Below are 13,760 nucleotides of genomic sequence, written 5' to 3'. Positions count from 1 at the left end.
CACAATCTCTTCTCAAGTGCCGCGCTCAAAAGTATCTCTGGTGTGGCTTGAAGCAACGACTGACGTATTTAAAGGACAGCGTTCCCCAAACCCTTTCCGTTGTTCGTTGTTCAACTGGTCGTTCAGTACAGCACCGTTCCGTTCTAGTGAACGTTCCACAACGCAATGAACGCAGGCAAAGATTAGAATTACATTATTTTGACAATAATAATTTCAGACACATGCCATTTTGACCGAATTTTTATTAGTAATTTTAGACAAAAACACAACTCTTTCTGTGTGACTTTTGCAGGCATAAGAACTTTAAAAACATAGGCCTATACTGTAAATACAGTATACAATATCAATTAAATACAGGCAGTCATATTTACATAAAGGGTAACCTCAAATTAGACAAGGTGCTATATTATGGCCTATTTGTTGGTGTATGGTGTTATTAGACCAAATATAAATATAGCAGATACATTTTTAAAGAAAACATGAAAAATAGATGTTTTGATGTTGTAAAAAATAAACACTGCAGAGCATAACAAAAGCTGACTCTCACACATCAGCATACTGATTATAAGAACTCTTAAATGTAATTGTAATCATCTTAGTTCATCCATGTAAATGTTTTCCCTCCATTTGTGTAAAACCAGCTGCTGCAGTATCTGAACTGCATGCACTTACCTGTCGTGGTCGTCTCAAACTAAACTTGGCCATCAAATGTCAAATAGCATGCAACTCTCATATCTATATCAATTTTCTACACAACAGTGTGTTGTCACACCTTGTGATTAATTAGACTACTTCTGTGGTGTTCTCATGAAAACAAGGAAATGGCCTAGTATGAATGAACCTTTGAGCTTTTTTTACTACCAAGATCAATCTCAAAACAAAACAAATATTTGAATTTGATCCAAATGAGGTGCATAAAAGACTAAATTTGGCTAATATTAAACTTATCCCAGAACACTTGTACAGCTCTGCAGGGTCTCAGTGTTAGGGCTGGACATTTCTCAGGACAGAGTGAATAGGAGCAAATCGGTCACATCGACCAAATAGCTCATACAACCGAGGAAACATGAACAAATGCGTCAAACTGCCGAAAAAGAAGAAAAAAGTGACATTTGCTCCAGTGAAAGCTCATTGAACACGGTTAAGGCTTTATGTTTGCACAACGTATAACGTTTTCAATTTCATTTAGAAAACCATCACCCGCTCTTTGCTGAGTATGTCTCTTACATGTTACAAAGTACAAAAATAATAAAAGCGTGACTGTAAAAAGTAGCTGCCAAATATCGTAAGGATAACAATGCCACCGCTCAATATATTCTTTACACTTCAGGTGGTGGTTAAGTCAAAGACAAGGTTAAGATTTAATGGAAAAGCTGTTGGGTGTATGGGGAGGGAATTGTTCTTTGGTCTGGTTTTTGTTCTGTTCCTTTCTTCACCATTAACCTTCTGAAGTGGATTGGTTGAGCTGAGCTGCTGTTCATTTAATTGTAGTACACAAAACGTGTAAAAAAAACAAACACCTGCAGCTTGTTAATGTGGTCAGACAGAAGAGTGAGAATGAAGAATGAATTTTCAGCACATGCATGCAAAAGTGTCAACGTAGTCTAGACTATGAAAAATGTATAATAGAGGTGCTGTGGGTGGACAAAAATATACAAAACAAACACACAAAAAAAAGACTGCAAGTGCTTTGTTTTTCTAAAGGTCTGTGGTGTTCTGGACATTTTTGTCTGTACTCTCCATCTGCTTCACACTTGAAGTGCCCTCGCAGGCTTGCTTGTGTGTCACTATGTCAATGAGGCAGCCCTCGCCCTCCTCTGCTGGTGTGCTCTGGTCCTCCTCAGCGTCGCTGTCTTCTTCCTCGTCGTCCTCCTCCTCCAGGCTGGAGTCCTCACTGTTGCTCCCGCAGGAGCTGGATGTCTCGTCCTCCGAGTTGGAGTACACTTCTGCCCCGTGGAAGATGTAGTGATTTGGTGCTTGGAATAGGTATTGAGAAGCTGGGAGAAAAGACATTGAATTTAGGATGAATTTTACAATATGGAAACACGTTTTGTCGTCATAACATGACGTATTAATCATTAAAAGGTTGTGGAAAAATAATTTCACAAAATTTGGCACAAAATCTGAGGTAAATTAACACTTCAAATTTTACTCTCAAGGCGCTTGCTGATAGGACTTCGACTGATTCGACTCATCCAACATCGTCGGCGAACTTCAAGGTTGACATGTTGGTCATTTAATCCAGAGGGTTCTTCCCTTTGCGTGTCCGCTGATGGAGAATCTGAATTCTCCATTCCCTCCTCATTGGGGGACTGAGTCTCTGAACAAGGCTCTTCTGGAGCCTCTGGGACAATCTGCACTTTTGGACTAGGCTCTAATGGCACTGCATCGAATTCAAGAGTGTCTTTCGGACAGGGCTCTGTCGCTACTCTGTTGACTTCCAGGGTGCCTGTGACATTCTGAGTCTTTGGACAGAGTTCTGTTGGTACTCCAACTTCAAGTGTGTCTGAGACAATCTTTGCCTTTGGACAGGGCACCGATGGTACTCCATCGACTTCAGATGTGTCTGTGTCATTCTGCGCCGTCGGACAAGGTTCTGGTGGTACTCTGTCGCCTTCTGGAGTGTCTGTGACCGTATGAGTGTCCATCTCCTCTGAGGCACCGACCGATGAGTCTGTGTGACGGGTCTTCTGTTCTTCTTCTGTTGGCTTACTGTGAGTGGACAAGGCCTCACAAGGTGCCTGCTCTGCAGGTGTCTGTGACCGCGGGGGTTTCTCTGTGATCTCACTGAGTCTTAAAGAGTTGTAGCACAGTTGCTCAAAGTCTCCGCCCAACCGATGGCAGAGCTCGTTAACGATGACATCACAGTCCCCAAGTAGCTCCACGTCAAAGTTGAGGTGAGGCAGCTGCTCCCGATTAATCAGGACTTGAGGCACTTCATGAGGAATGGAGGCTGGATGGAAAGAGAGTTCACCTGTTACACATGCATGGCTCGAGATCAAGACTAATACTGGTAATAACATGATAACATGGGTAATCGCATTGCTCATCTTGGGCATCTAAAGAAACCACATTTTATTTTCAACATACTTGGGATGAGAGCCACAGGTCGCACTTTCAGTGAGGACCCAATGACGATAAGGAGGTCCACTTCATCCTTATCCTGCTTCATTGCTCTGTGGAACAGTTCTGGAAGATTCTCTCCGAAGAAGACAATATCTGGCTTCATGATTGCCAGTGGAATATCTGGACACCGTGGACAGTGAGGGACAACCTAGAACAGATATTTGTATTCAATATGAAAACAAAAGAAATGAATTACAATTCAGCAGACTGGATGCTACTGTACAAGCTAGGCTGATAACTTAAAAATGCCACAAGTCTGTCCAACAGTATACATAAATTCACAGATTTGACACTGGTGAATATTAATAGGAACCATTCTTGCTAATACCTGATTAAAAATGTCTTCCCTTACAGCCTCACAGTCAACCTTGTGTTTACAGACGAGACAGGAAGCTGTTGCAAAAGAACCTGAAATACAGAAGTTTGTGGTTAATATTAGACCCAGAACCATAAAACACTTGGAATAGTATTATGTTTGACATAGATTGAGTATACAAAACATTAGGAACACCATTCCATGACAGACTGACAGGTGAAAGTTATGATCCTTCATTGTAGCTGAAGGGGAGGAGTCAGGTTAAAGAAGGACTTTTAAGCCTTGAGAAAATGGAAACTGATTGTGTGTGTGCCACTCAAGAGGGTTAATGGGCAAGACAAAATATTTAAGTGCCTTTGAACGGGGTATGGTAGTAGGTGCCAGGCGCACCGGTTTGAGTGTGTCAAGAACTGCAACGCTGCTGGGTTTTTCACACTCAACAGTTTCCCATGTGTATTAAGATTGGTCCACCACCCCAAGAACATCAAGCCAATTTTACAACTGTTGGAAGCATTGTCATCAACCTGGGCCATCATCCCGTTTGGAACGCTTTCGACACCTTGTAGAGTCCATGCCCTGACAAATTGAGCCTGTTCTGATGGCAAAAAAGGGGGATGCGACTCAATATCAGGAAGGTGTTCCTAATGTTCTGATCAATGTGTATATTACAGTATGTACCATGACACTGGATGATCCTCTGAACCCCAGCCACTTGTTCAAGAGTGTCAATGTTTTGGGTGTAGTTGCGTAGTAGCTTCCCATGCCTGCCCAGCATAGATATGAATTTGTGACAGGGCGAAGGTTGGAACTGTCCAGGATAGATCTCCTACAAGAGAGCAGAGCAATCAAAACCATCTCACATATCAAAACAAGTGATACTTTATAGATAGTAATCATTTAATCAAATATACAGTACCAGTCAGAAGTTTGGACACACCTACTCATTCAAGGGTTTTGACTGGTACTAATACACACACAAAAAAATACACACATAAAAATACACATAATGAACACACTCAGGGTCCAGTTTATTAGTTATATCACCCAGTGAGTTACGTGGCCGTAGCCAGCTATATAAAGCAGGAAGACAGGCAACTAGGGTTTAGGATTTACCAAGAATGGTGCGACAAACATCCAGTCAGTGGCAGTCCTGTGGGTGAAAACAACTCGATGAGCGAGGTCGAAGGAGAATGGCAAGAATCGTGGAAGCTAACAGGCGGGTTACAAGCAGGGCAATAACAGTGCAGTACAAGTGGTGTGCAGAACGGCATCTCGGAACGCACAACTCGTCGGTCCTTGTCACAGATGGGCTATTGCACCAGACGACCACAACAGGTTCCACTCCTATCAGCTAAAAACGAGAAAAAGCGGCTCCAGTGGGCACGCGATCACCAACACTGGATAATTGAGGAGTGGAAAAACATCCCAGTTCCTGTTTTGTAATGCTGATGACAGAGTCAGGATTTGGTGTAAGCAGCACGAGTCCACGGCCCCATTTGTTTGGTGTATACGGTACAAGCTGGTGGTGTAAAGATGTGGGGAATGTTTTCCTGGGCACACATTAGGTCCCTTGATACCATTTGAGCAATGTTTCCATGCCCCGAAGAAATCAGACTGTTCTGGAGGCAAAGGGGGGGGTCCGACCTAGTACTAGATGGATGTACCTAATAAATTGCCACTGTACATATGCACAGTTGAAGTCGGAACGTTACATACACCTTAGCCAAATACATTTCAACTCAGTTTTTCACAATTCCTGACATTTAATCCTAGTAAAAATTCCCTGTCTTTGGTGAGTTAGGAACACTACTTTATTTTAAGAAGGTGAAATGTCAGAATAATAGGAGAGAGAATGATTTATTTCAGCTTTTATTTATTTCATCACATTCCCAGTGGGTCAGAAATACATTAATCTCTAGGAGACAGAACGCGTCTCCTTCCTGAGCGGTATGACGGCTGCAAGGTCCCATGGTGTTTATACTTGCGTACTACTGTTTGTACAGAAGAACGAGGTACCTTCAGGCGTTTGGAAATTGCTCCCAAGGATGAACCAGACTTGTGGAGCTCTACAATTTTTTTTCTGAGGTCTTGGCTGATTTCTTTTGATTTTCCCATGATGTCAAGCAAAGAGGCAGTGAGTTTGAAGGTCGGCCTTGAAATACATTCACAGGTACACCTCCAATTTACTCAAAGGCTATTTGACATATCAGAAGTTTTTAAAGCCATGACATCATTTTCTGCAATTTTCCAAGCAGTTAAAAGGCACAGTCAACTTAGTGTATGTAAACTTCTGACACACTGGAATTGTGATAGTGACTTATAAATGAAATAATCTGTCTGTAAACAATTGTTGTAAAAATGACTTAGATGAACTAACCGACTTTCCCAAAACTATAGTTTGTAAACAAGAAATTTGTGGAGTGGTTGAAAAACGAGTTAATGACTCCAACCTAAGTGTATGTAAACTTCAATTGTATGAATATATATATAAAATAACTCAGCAAAAAAAAAGAAACATCCTCTCACTGTCAACTGCGTTTACTTTCATCAAACTTAACATGTGTAAATATTTGTATGAACATAAGATTCAACAACAGACAAACTGAACAAGTTCCACAGACATGTGACTAACAGAAATTGAATAGTGTGTGTGTGGGGCAAAATAAAAAATAAGTCAGTATCTGGTGTGGCCACCAGCTGCATTAAGTACTGCAGTGCATCTCCTCCTCATGGACTGCACCAGATTTGCCCGTTCTTGCTGTGAGATGTCACCCCACTCTTCCACCAAGGCACCTGCAAGTTCCCGGGCATTTCTGGGGGGAGTGGCCCTAGTCCTCACCCTTCGATCCAACAGGTCCCAGACGTGCTCAATGGGATTGAGATCCGGGCTCTTCGCTGGCCATGGCAGAACACTGACATTCCTGTCTTGCAGGAAATCACACACAGAACGAGCAGTATGGCTGGTGGCATTGTCATGCTGGAGGGTCATGTCAGGATGAGCCTGCAGGAAGGGTACCACGTGAGGGAGGAGGATGTCTTCCCTGTAACGCACAGCGTTGAGATCGCCTGCAATGACAACAAGCTCAATCCGACGATGCTGTGACACACTGCCCCAGACCATGACGGGACCCTCCACCTCAAAATCGATCCCGCTCCAGAGTACAGGCCTCGGTGGAACGCTCATTCCTTTGATGATAAACGCGAATCCGACCATCACCCCTGGTGAGACAATACTGCGACTCGCCAGTGAAGATGACTTTTTACCAGTCCTGTCTGGTCCAGCGACGGTAGGTTTGTGCCCATAGGCAAAGTTGTTGCCGGTGATGTCTGGTGAGGACCTGCATTACAACAGGCCTACAAGCCCTCAGTCCAGCCTCTCTCAGCCTATTGCGGACAGTCTGAGCACTGATGGAGGGATTGTGCGATCCTGGTATAACTCGGGCAGTTGTTGTTGCCATCCTGTACCTGTCCCGCAGGTGTGATATTCGGATGTACCGATCCTGTGCAGGTGTTGTCACACGTGGTCTGCCACTGCGAGGACAACCAGCTGTCCATTCGGTCTCCCTGTAGCGCTGTCTTAGTCGTCTCACAGTACAGACATTGCAATTTCTTGCCCTGGCCACAGCTGCAGTCCTCATGCCTCCTTGCAGCATGCCTAAGGCACGTTCATGCAGATGAGCAGGGACCCTGGGCATCTTTCTTTTGGTGTTTTTCAGAAACAGTAGAAAGGCCTCTTTAGTGTCCTAAGTCTTCATAACTGTGACCTTAATTTCCTACCGTCTGTAAGTTGTTCGTGTCTTAACGACCCTTCCACAGGTGCATGTTCATTCATTGTTTATGGTTCACTGAACAAGCATGGGAAACAGTGTTTAAACCCTTTACAATGAAGATCTATGAAGTTATTTGGATTTTTACGAATTAAGTTCCTGAAAAAGGGACGTTTCTTTTTTTGCTGAGTTTATATACAACACTTTAAATCCACAAACCTTAGCAAACTTGAAAAAGGGTCTTGGGTCTCTTCTGAAGTACTCTATATCAAACATTGCTTGAGGGTCTGGAAGATCTGGGAAATCTATTGCAAGCCTTGCATAAATGCCATCTCTGGATCGAAAGTCTGGTATTCCACAAGAAACAGACACCTGAGGAAAAACAACAAACCATAAGTCCTAATACGGCAACTGTGAAAGCTATACAAATAGACACAGCAAAACATAATGTAGGATGTCCAATTAAAAACATATTTTTTGACAAATGGCTTAAATATGTACATTTTTCCAAACCTCATGTCTCTATCATAACCCGTTCAAAAGGAAATGTTACCCTTGTACGATGGCCAGAATTAGGGTGACTAAATCAGAGCCCAGAAAAAAAAAATATATATATATATTGAGATATTTCCGGCGCCGAAAAGAGATGGCCGCCTCGCTTCGCGTTCCTTGGAAAATATGCAGCATTTTGTTTTTTTATGTGTTATTTCTTACATCGGTACCCCAGGTAATCTTAGGTTTCATTACATACAGTCGGGAGGAACTACTGAATATACGATTAACGTCAACTCATCATCGTTCCTACCAGGAATATGACTTTCCCGAAACGGATCCAGTGTTTTGCCTTCCACCCAATACAATGGATCTGATCCCAGCCGGCGACCCTGTGCGACGCCGAAAAAGGGGCAAACGAGGCGGTCTCGTGGTCAGGCTTCGGAGACGGGCACATCGCGCTCCACTCCCTAGCATACTACTCGCCAATGTCCAGTCTCTTGACAATAAGGTTGATGAAATCCGAGCACGGGTAGCATTCCAGAGAGACATCAGGGATTGCAACGTGCTCTGCTTCACGGAAACATGGCTAACTCAAGGGACGCTAACGGAGTCGGTGCAGCCAGCTGGTTTCTTCATGCATCGCGCCGACAGAAACAAACATCTTTCCGGTAAGAAGAGGGGCGGGGGGGTATGCCTTATGATTAACGAGAAGTGGTGTGATCATCATAACAACACACAGGAACTCAAGTCATTCTGTTCACCTGATCTAGAACTCCTCACAATCAAATGTCGACCGCATTATCTACCAAGGGAATTCTCTTCAATCATAATCACAGCCGTATATATTCCCCCCCAAGCAGACACATCGATGGCCCTGAACGAACTTTATCTGACTCTTTGTAAACTGGAAACCACACACCCTGAGGCTGCATTCATCGTAGCTGGGGATTTTAACAAGGCTAATCTAAAAACAAAACTCCCTAAATTCTATCAGCATATCGATTGTGCTACCAGGGCTGGGAAAACCCTAGATCATTGTTATACTAATTTCCGCGACGCATATAAGGCCCTCCCCCGCCCCCCTTTCGGAAAAGCTGACCACGACTCCATTTTGTTGATTCCAGCCTACAAACAGAAACTCAAACAACAAGCTCCCGCGCTCAGGTCTGTTCAACGCTGGTCCGACCAATCTGAATCCACGCTTCAAGACTGCTTCGATCACGCGGATTGGAATATGTTCCGCATCGCGTCCAACAACAATATTGACGAATATGCTGATTCGGTGAGCGAGTTCATTAGGAAGTGCATTGACGATGTCGTACCCACAGCAACGATTAAAACATTCCCAAACCAGAAACCGTGGATTGACGGCAGCATTCGCGTGAAACTGAAAGCGCGAACCACTGCTTTTAACCAGGGCAAGGTGACCGGAAGCATGACCGAATACAAACAGTGTAGCTATTCTCTCCGCAAGGCAATCAAACAGGCTAAGTCCCAGTACAGAGACAAAATCGAGTCGCAATTCAACAGCTCAGACACAAGAGGTATGTGGCAGGGTCTACAGTCAATCACGGATTACAAAAAGAAAACCAGCCCAGTCGCGGACCAGGATGTCTTGCTCCCAGACAGGCTAAACAACTTTTTTGCCCGCTTTGAGGACAATACAGTGCCACTGACACGGCCCCCTACCAAAACCTGCGGGCTCTCCTTCACTGCAGCCGAGGTGAGTAAAACATTTAAACGTGTTAACCCTCGCAAGGCTGCAGGCCCAGACGGCATTCCCAGCCGCGTCCTCAGAGCATGCGCAGACCAGCTGGCTGGTGTGTTTACGGACATATTCAATCAATCCTAATCCCAGTCTGCTGTTCCCACATGCTTCAAGAGGGCCACCATTGTTCCTGTTCCCAAGAAAGCTAAGGTAACTGAGCTAAACGACTACCGCCCCGTAGCACTCACTTCCGTCATCATGAAGTGCTTTGAGAGACTAGTCAAGGACCATATCACCTCCACCCTACCGGACACCCTAGACCCACTCCAATTTGCTTACCGACCCAATAGGTCCACAGACGACGCAATCGCAACCACACTGCACACTGCCCTAACCCATCTGGACAAGAGGAATACCCATGTGAGAATGCTGTTCATCGATTACAGCTCAGCATTTAACACCATAGTACCCTCCAAACTCGTCATCAAGCTCGAGACCCTGGGTCTCGACCCCGCCCTGTGCAACTGGGTCCTGGACTTCCTGACGGGCCGCCCCCAGGTGGTGAGGGTAGGTAACAACATCTCCACCCCACTGATCCTCAACACTGGGGCCCCACAAGGGTGCGTTCTGAGCCCTCTCCTGTACTCCCTGTTCACCCACGACTGCGTGGCCATGCACGCCTCCAACTCAATCATCAAGTTTGCGGATGACACTACAGTGGTAGGCTTGATTACCAACAACGACGAGACGGCCTACAGGGAGGAGGTGAGGGCCCTCGGAGTGTGGTGTCAGGAAAATAACCTCACACTCAACGTCAACAAAACAAAGGAGATGATTGTGGACTTCAGGAAACAGCAGAGGGAGCACCCCCCTATCCACATCGACGGGTCAGTAGTGGAGAAGGTGGAAAGTTTTAAGTTCCTCGGTGTACACATCACGGACAAACTGAATTGGTCCACCCACACAGACAGCGTTGTGAAGAAGGCGCAGCAGCGCCTCTTCAACCTCAGGAGGCTGAAGAAATTCGGCTTGTCACATAAAGCACTCACAAACTTCTACAGATGCACAATCGAGAGCATCCTGTCGGGCTGTATCACCGCCTGGTACGGCAACTGCTCCGCCCACAACCGTAAGGCTCTCCAGAGGGTAGTGAGGTCTGCAGAACGCATCACCAGGGGCAAACTACCTGCCCTCCAGGACACCTACACCACCCGATGTCACAGGAAGGCCATAAAGATCATCAAGGACAACAACCACCCAAGCCACTGCCTGTTCACCCCGCTATCATCCAGAAGGCGAGGTCAGTACAGGTGCATCAAAGCAGGGACCGAGAGACTGAAAAACAGCTTCTATCTCAAGGCCATCAGACTGTTAAACAGCCACCACTAACATTTAGCGGCCGCTGCCAACATACTGACTCAACTCCAGCCACTTTAAAAATGGGAATTGATGGAAATAATGTAAAAATGTACCACTAGCCACTTTAAACAATGCCACTTAATATAATGTTTACATACCCTACATTACCCATCTCATATGTATATACTGTACTCTATATCATCTACTGCATCTTGCCATCTTTATGTAATACATGTACCACTAGCCACTTTAAACTATGCCACTTTATGTTTACATACCCTACAGTACTCATCTCATATGTATATACCGTACTCTATACCATCTACTGCATCTGCCATGCCGTTCTGTACCACCACTCATTCATATATCTTTATGTACATATTCTTTATCCCTTTACACTTGTGTGTGTGTGTAAGGTAGTAGTTGTGGAATTGTTAGGTTAGATTACTTGTTGGTTATTACTGCATTGTCGGAACTAGAAGCACAAGCATTTCGCTACACTCGCATTACCATCTGCTAACCATGTGTATGTGACTAATAAAATTTGATTTGATATATATATTCTGGAAAATGTCATTGCGCCAGCGAGCTGGATTCTGTGCAAAAATTAAGGCTACTGGCTACCTGACAGGCTCACTTTCCCCATTGAACTTGTCACCATTCTTCTCGAATCCGTAGGACATAAAACAGAGGTAAGATGGATATCGATTGAGACATGACATGTAGTATTTTCATATTTGACTATACATTTTCCATTAATTAGACATCGGTTTTCCCAAAGATTTCTCACATGAAATGGCAACAGAGCATATAGCAAGCTTTTCACTTTCAAAGCCTTTTACATTTAATTCAGCTCGTGTCATGCAAATTTGCGACCCGCAGAAACAACTTTGAAGACGACGACCACAAAATGTAAAATCTTCAAAAAGTTTTCACGAGAAACCTGCATCGCTATGTCAGAGCTCGGTACTTATCGGATGTATTAGGTTACGAAATCTAACTTCTGGATATAATGATATGTTTGAGAAAGACCCCACTGACGATTCAGAATATGAATAATCGTAGGTCTTGGTAAAATGTATTTTATAACATAAGGAAGTGAAATGTCATCACCAAAGCCTGTTTTCACCCACTCTGGGCAGAGTGGTTGGACACCCTACTTAATGTGTTCCCTGCAATACATACTCCAGCACCAGTAAGCACAAGGATCTTTTTGCTTTCATGGAGTATCCGAACCACGTCCTCCAGGGTGTTTATGTCTTTGCGCTTCTTTCTTTTAGGAGGCTCCGAAATGTTGATGATGATCTGCCACAGCGTCATGTCATCCAAGTCTGGTGGAAGCACAGTCTCTGGAGGAAGCAAGTCTTTCAATATTGTTCTTGGATCGGTCTCTCTCATAATGTGTTGCTGGATAAAACTGTAGGAACCTAATTTTCGGAGTAAAAAAACACCAACATCAATACATTTAAATAGCTTAAAACATGTTATTGTATCTTGAACATTACCTGGGTTGCATGCATTTTTGTGTACTAAAACAGGTGTATTAAAAATATGATTTATTTGTCATCTTGTACCTATCTGTGGTTGAGGGGTCCAGTCACTGGAACTTGCATGTGAGGATCTGTCATCATCCTCATTGACACCGTCTGGGGAGGCAAATGCTTTTGGGTTTAAGCTCCTCATTATCAGGGTCAAGACACTCAGGAAGAGGACACGATAGTGGGCAGTGATCGTTTTGTTAATTCATTTAATGAACAGTATCTATTCCGCAAACAACTAATTATGGACTCTATTTTTGCATTCCTTAAAATGTGCAATAAAAACTAAAATTGCATAAAATGACTAGCCAAATAGCCAATGTTGATAGTTAGCTAGCTCTCCCGCTAAAGGTAGATTTTTATGGCCGGGTGGGTAAAAGCATTTGCTAATAAAGTCGCATATCTTGCGTAATGCACGCAAAGTTTGCTCGTTTCAAACTTCAGGCTGACGTGCTGCTGAGCTACCTAGTAGTAACTTAGTTACAAAGCTAGCCCAATTGGTATCCAACTAGGTGGAGCAATCTAACGTTAACCAGACATGCAACGGTCGAGTGCGCCAAAAAACTTGGCATACTAGCTAGCTAAATTATCCTACCTGCAGGCTCCGCCGTGGGTCCAGACGCCTTGTCTAAATTCACTACACTTTCCTGAGGCTCGAAGACCAGCAGCCCATTGTCTCCGCCTGGTGCTGCTGCTGAGGCCTGTCCTACCGACATCACCGGCTCAAACTCCTTCTCCTCTGGCTGCGCAGAAATCGCCGCCGCCAAACTCTCACCAGCCTCTGGCCCATACGTAACTTGCTTAGTCTGAACAATTTTGAGTCCACATTCTATGGCCATGCTCATTTTGGCCCTTTTTGAATCTGGTTCTTCGTTATTTGAAGTGCTGGAACTGGCTCCAACAAGGATATTCTCCCCGTCCGCCATCTTCAGCTGATAAAGCCGCTGTGTACTGTGGTAAAACATTCTTCCGCGGTCGACAGCTGGTTATTTAAATGGCGAATGTGATTCGCTCTCCACCAGTAGTTGTGGCACAGAGTTTCTAAACCCAGAGGCGCAACATTGCTAGAGTTCCGGGAACTATTGAGAAACAGAACCAACAGACCAGGCAGTGGTTTGGGTTTGGGAAGTCAATGACAGAAGTGAAAAATGTTTCCTTATTTGTTAATTTTCTCGAAATCTAAAGGCACAACCTAGAGTCAATTTTATTGGTCACATACACGTGTTTAGCAAATGCTATTGCGGGTGTAGCGAAATGCTTGTGACCAAGTAGTTGAACATGTTATTACTCCAACGTCGTGAAAGTCACAAACTGACACGTTTTCATTTTCGTTAAAAATAACTTTATATCGAAGGAGTGCGGTTTGAGTTGACGGCCTGTACATGCGCAGTTCGGCGCAAGAGACCGTTAGACCCAATTACGCCGCGTAGCTACCCAACGTGGCCATGTGA

General features: G+C 44.3%; 1 protein-coding gene across 1 annotated transcript; it reads right to left on the bottom strand.

Annotated features, from left to right (window-relative positions):
• Positions 1 to 224: 224 nt before the first annotated feature.
• Positions 225 to 13,743, bottom strand: LOC139562266 (NAD-dependent protein deacetylase sirtuin-1-like). The gene is made up of 9 exons (XM_071379802.1): positions 12,905 to 13,743; positions 12,346 to 12,417; positions 11,957 to 12,198; positions 7,429 to 7,581; positions 4,121 to 4,268; positions 3,455 to 3,534; positions 3,091 to 3,274; positions 2,153 to 2,953; positions 225 to 1,997 (listed from the first exon to the last, which is right to left on the bottom strand). Exons 1-9 carry the CDS (start codon positions 13,272 to 13,274, stop codon positions 1,699 to 1,701), a joined length of 2,349 nt encoding a protein of 782 aa, XP_071235903.1. The 5' UTR covers positions 13,275 to 13,743; the 3' UTR covers positions 225 to 1,698.
• Positions 13,744 to 13,760: the final 17 nt, after the last annotated feature.

Source organism: Salvelinus alpinus, chromosome 32, assembly GCF_045679555.1.
Source record: "Salvelinus alpinus chromosome 32, SLU_Salpinus.1, whole genome shotgun sequence".
NCBI classification, from domain to species: domain Eukaryota; kingdom Metazoa; phylum Chordata; class Actinopteri; order Salmoniformes; family Salmonidae; genus Salvelinus; species Salvelinus alpinus.
Note: the sequence above shows the minus strand (reverse complement) of the source record. Positions and strands in the feature narration are given on the sequence as shown.

Coding starts and splice junctions, on each gene's coding strand:
- LOC139562266 (XM_071379802.1), bottom strand. CDS start 13,274: ATGTTTTACCACAGTACACAGCGGCTTTATCAGCTGAAGATGGCGGAC. Junction 12,418..12,904: donor ACCCACGGCGGAGCCTGCAG/GTAGGATAATTT, acceptor TTGCCTCCCCAG/ACGGTGTCAATGAGGATGAT. Junction 3,275..3,454: donor GGGAAGACATTTTTAATCAG/GTATTAGCAAGA, acceptor TATCTGTTCTAG/GTTGTCCCTCACTGTCCACG.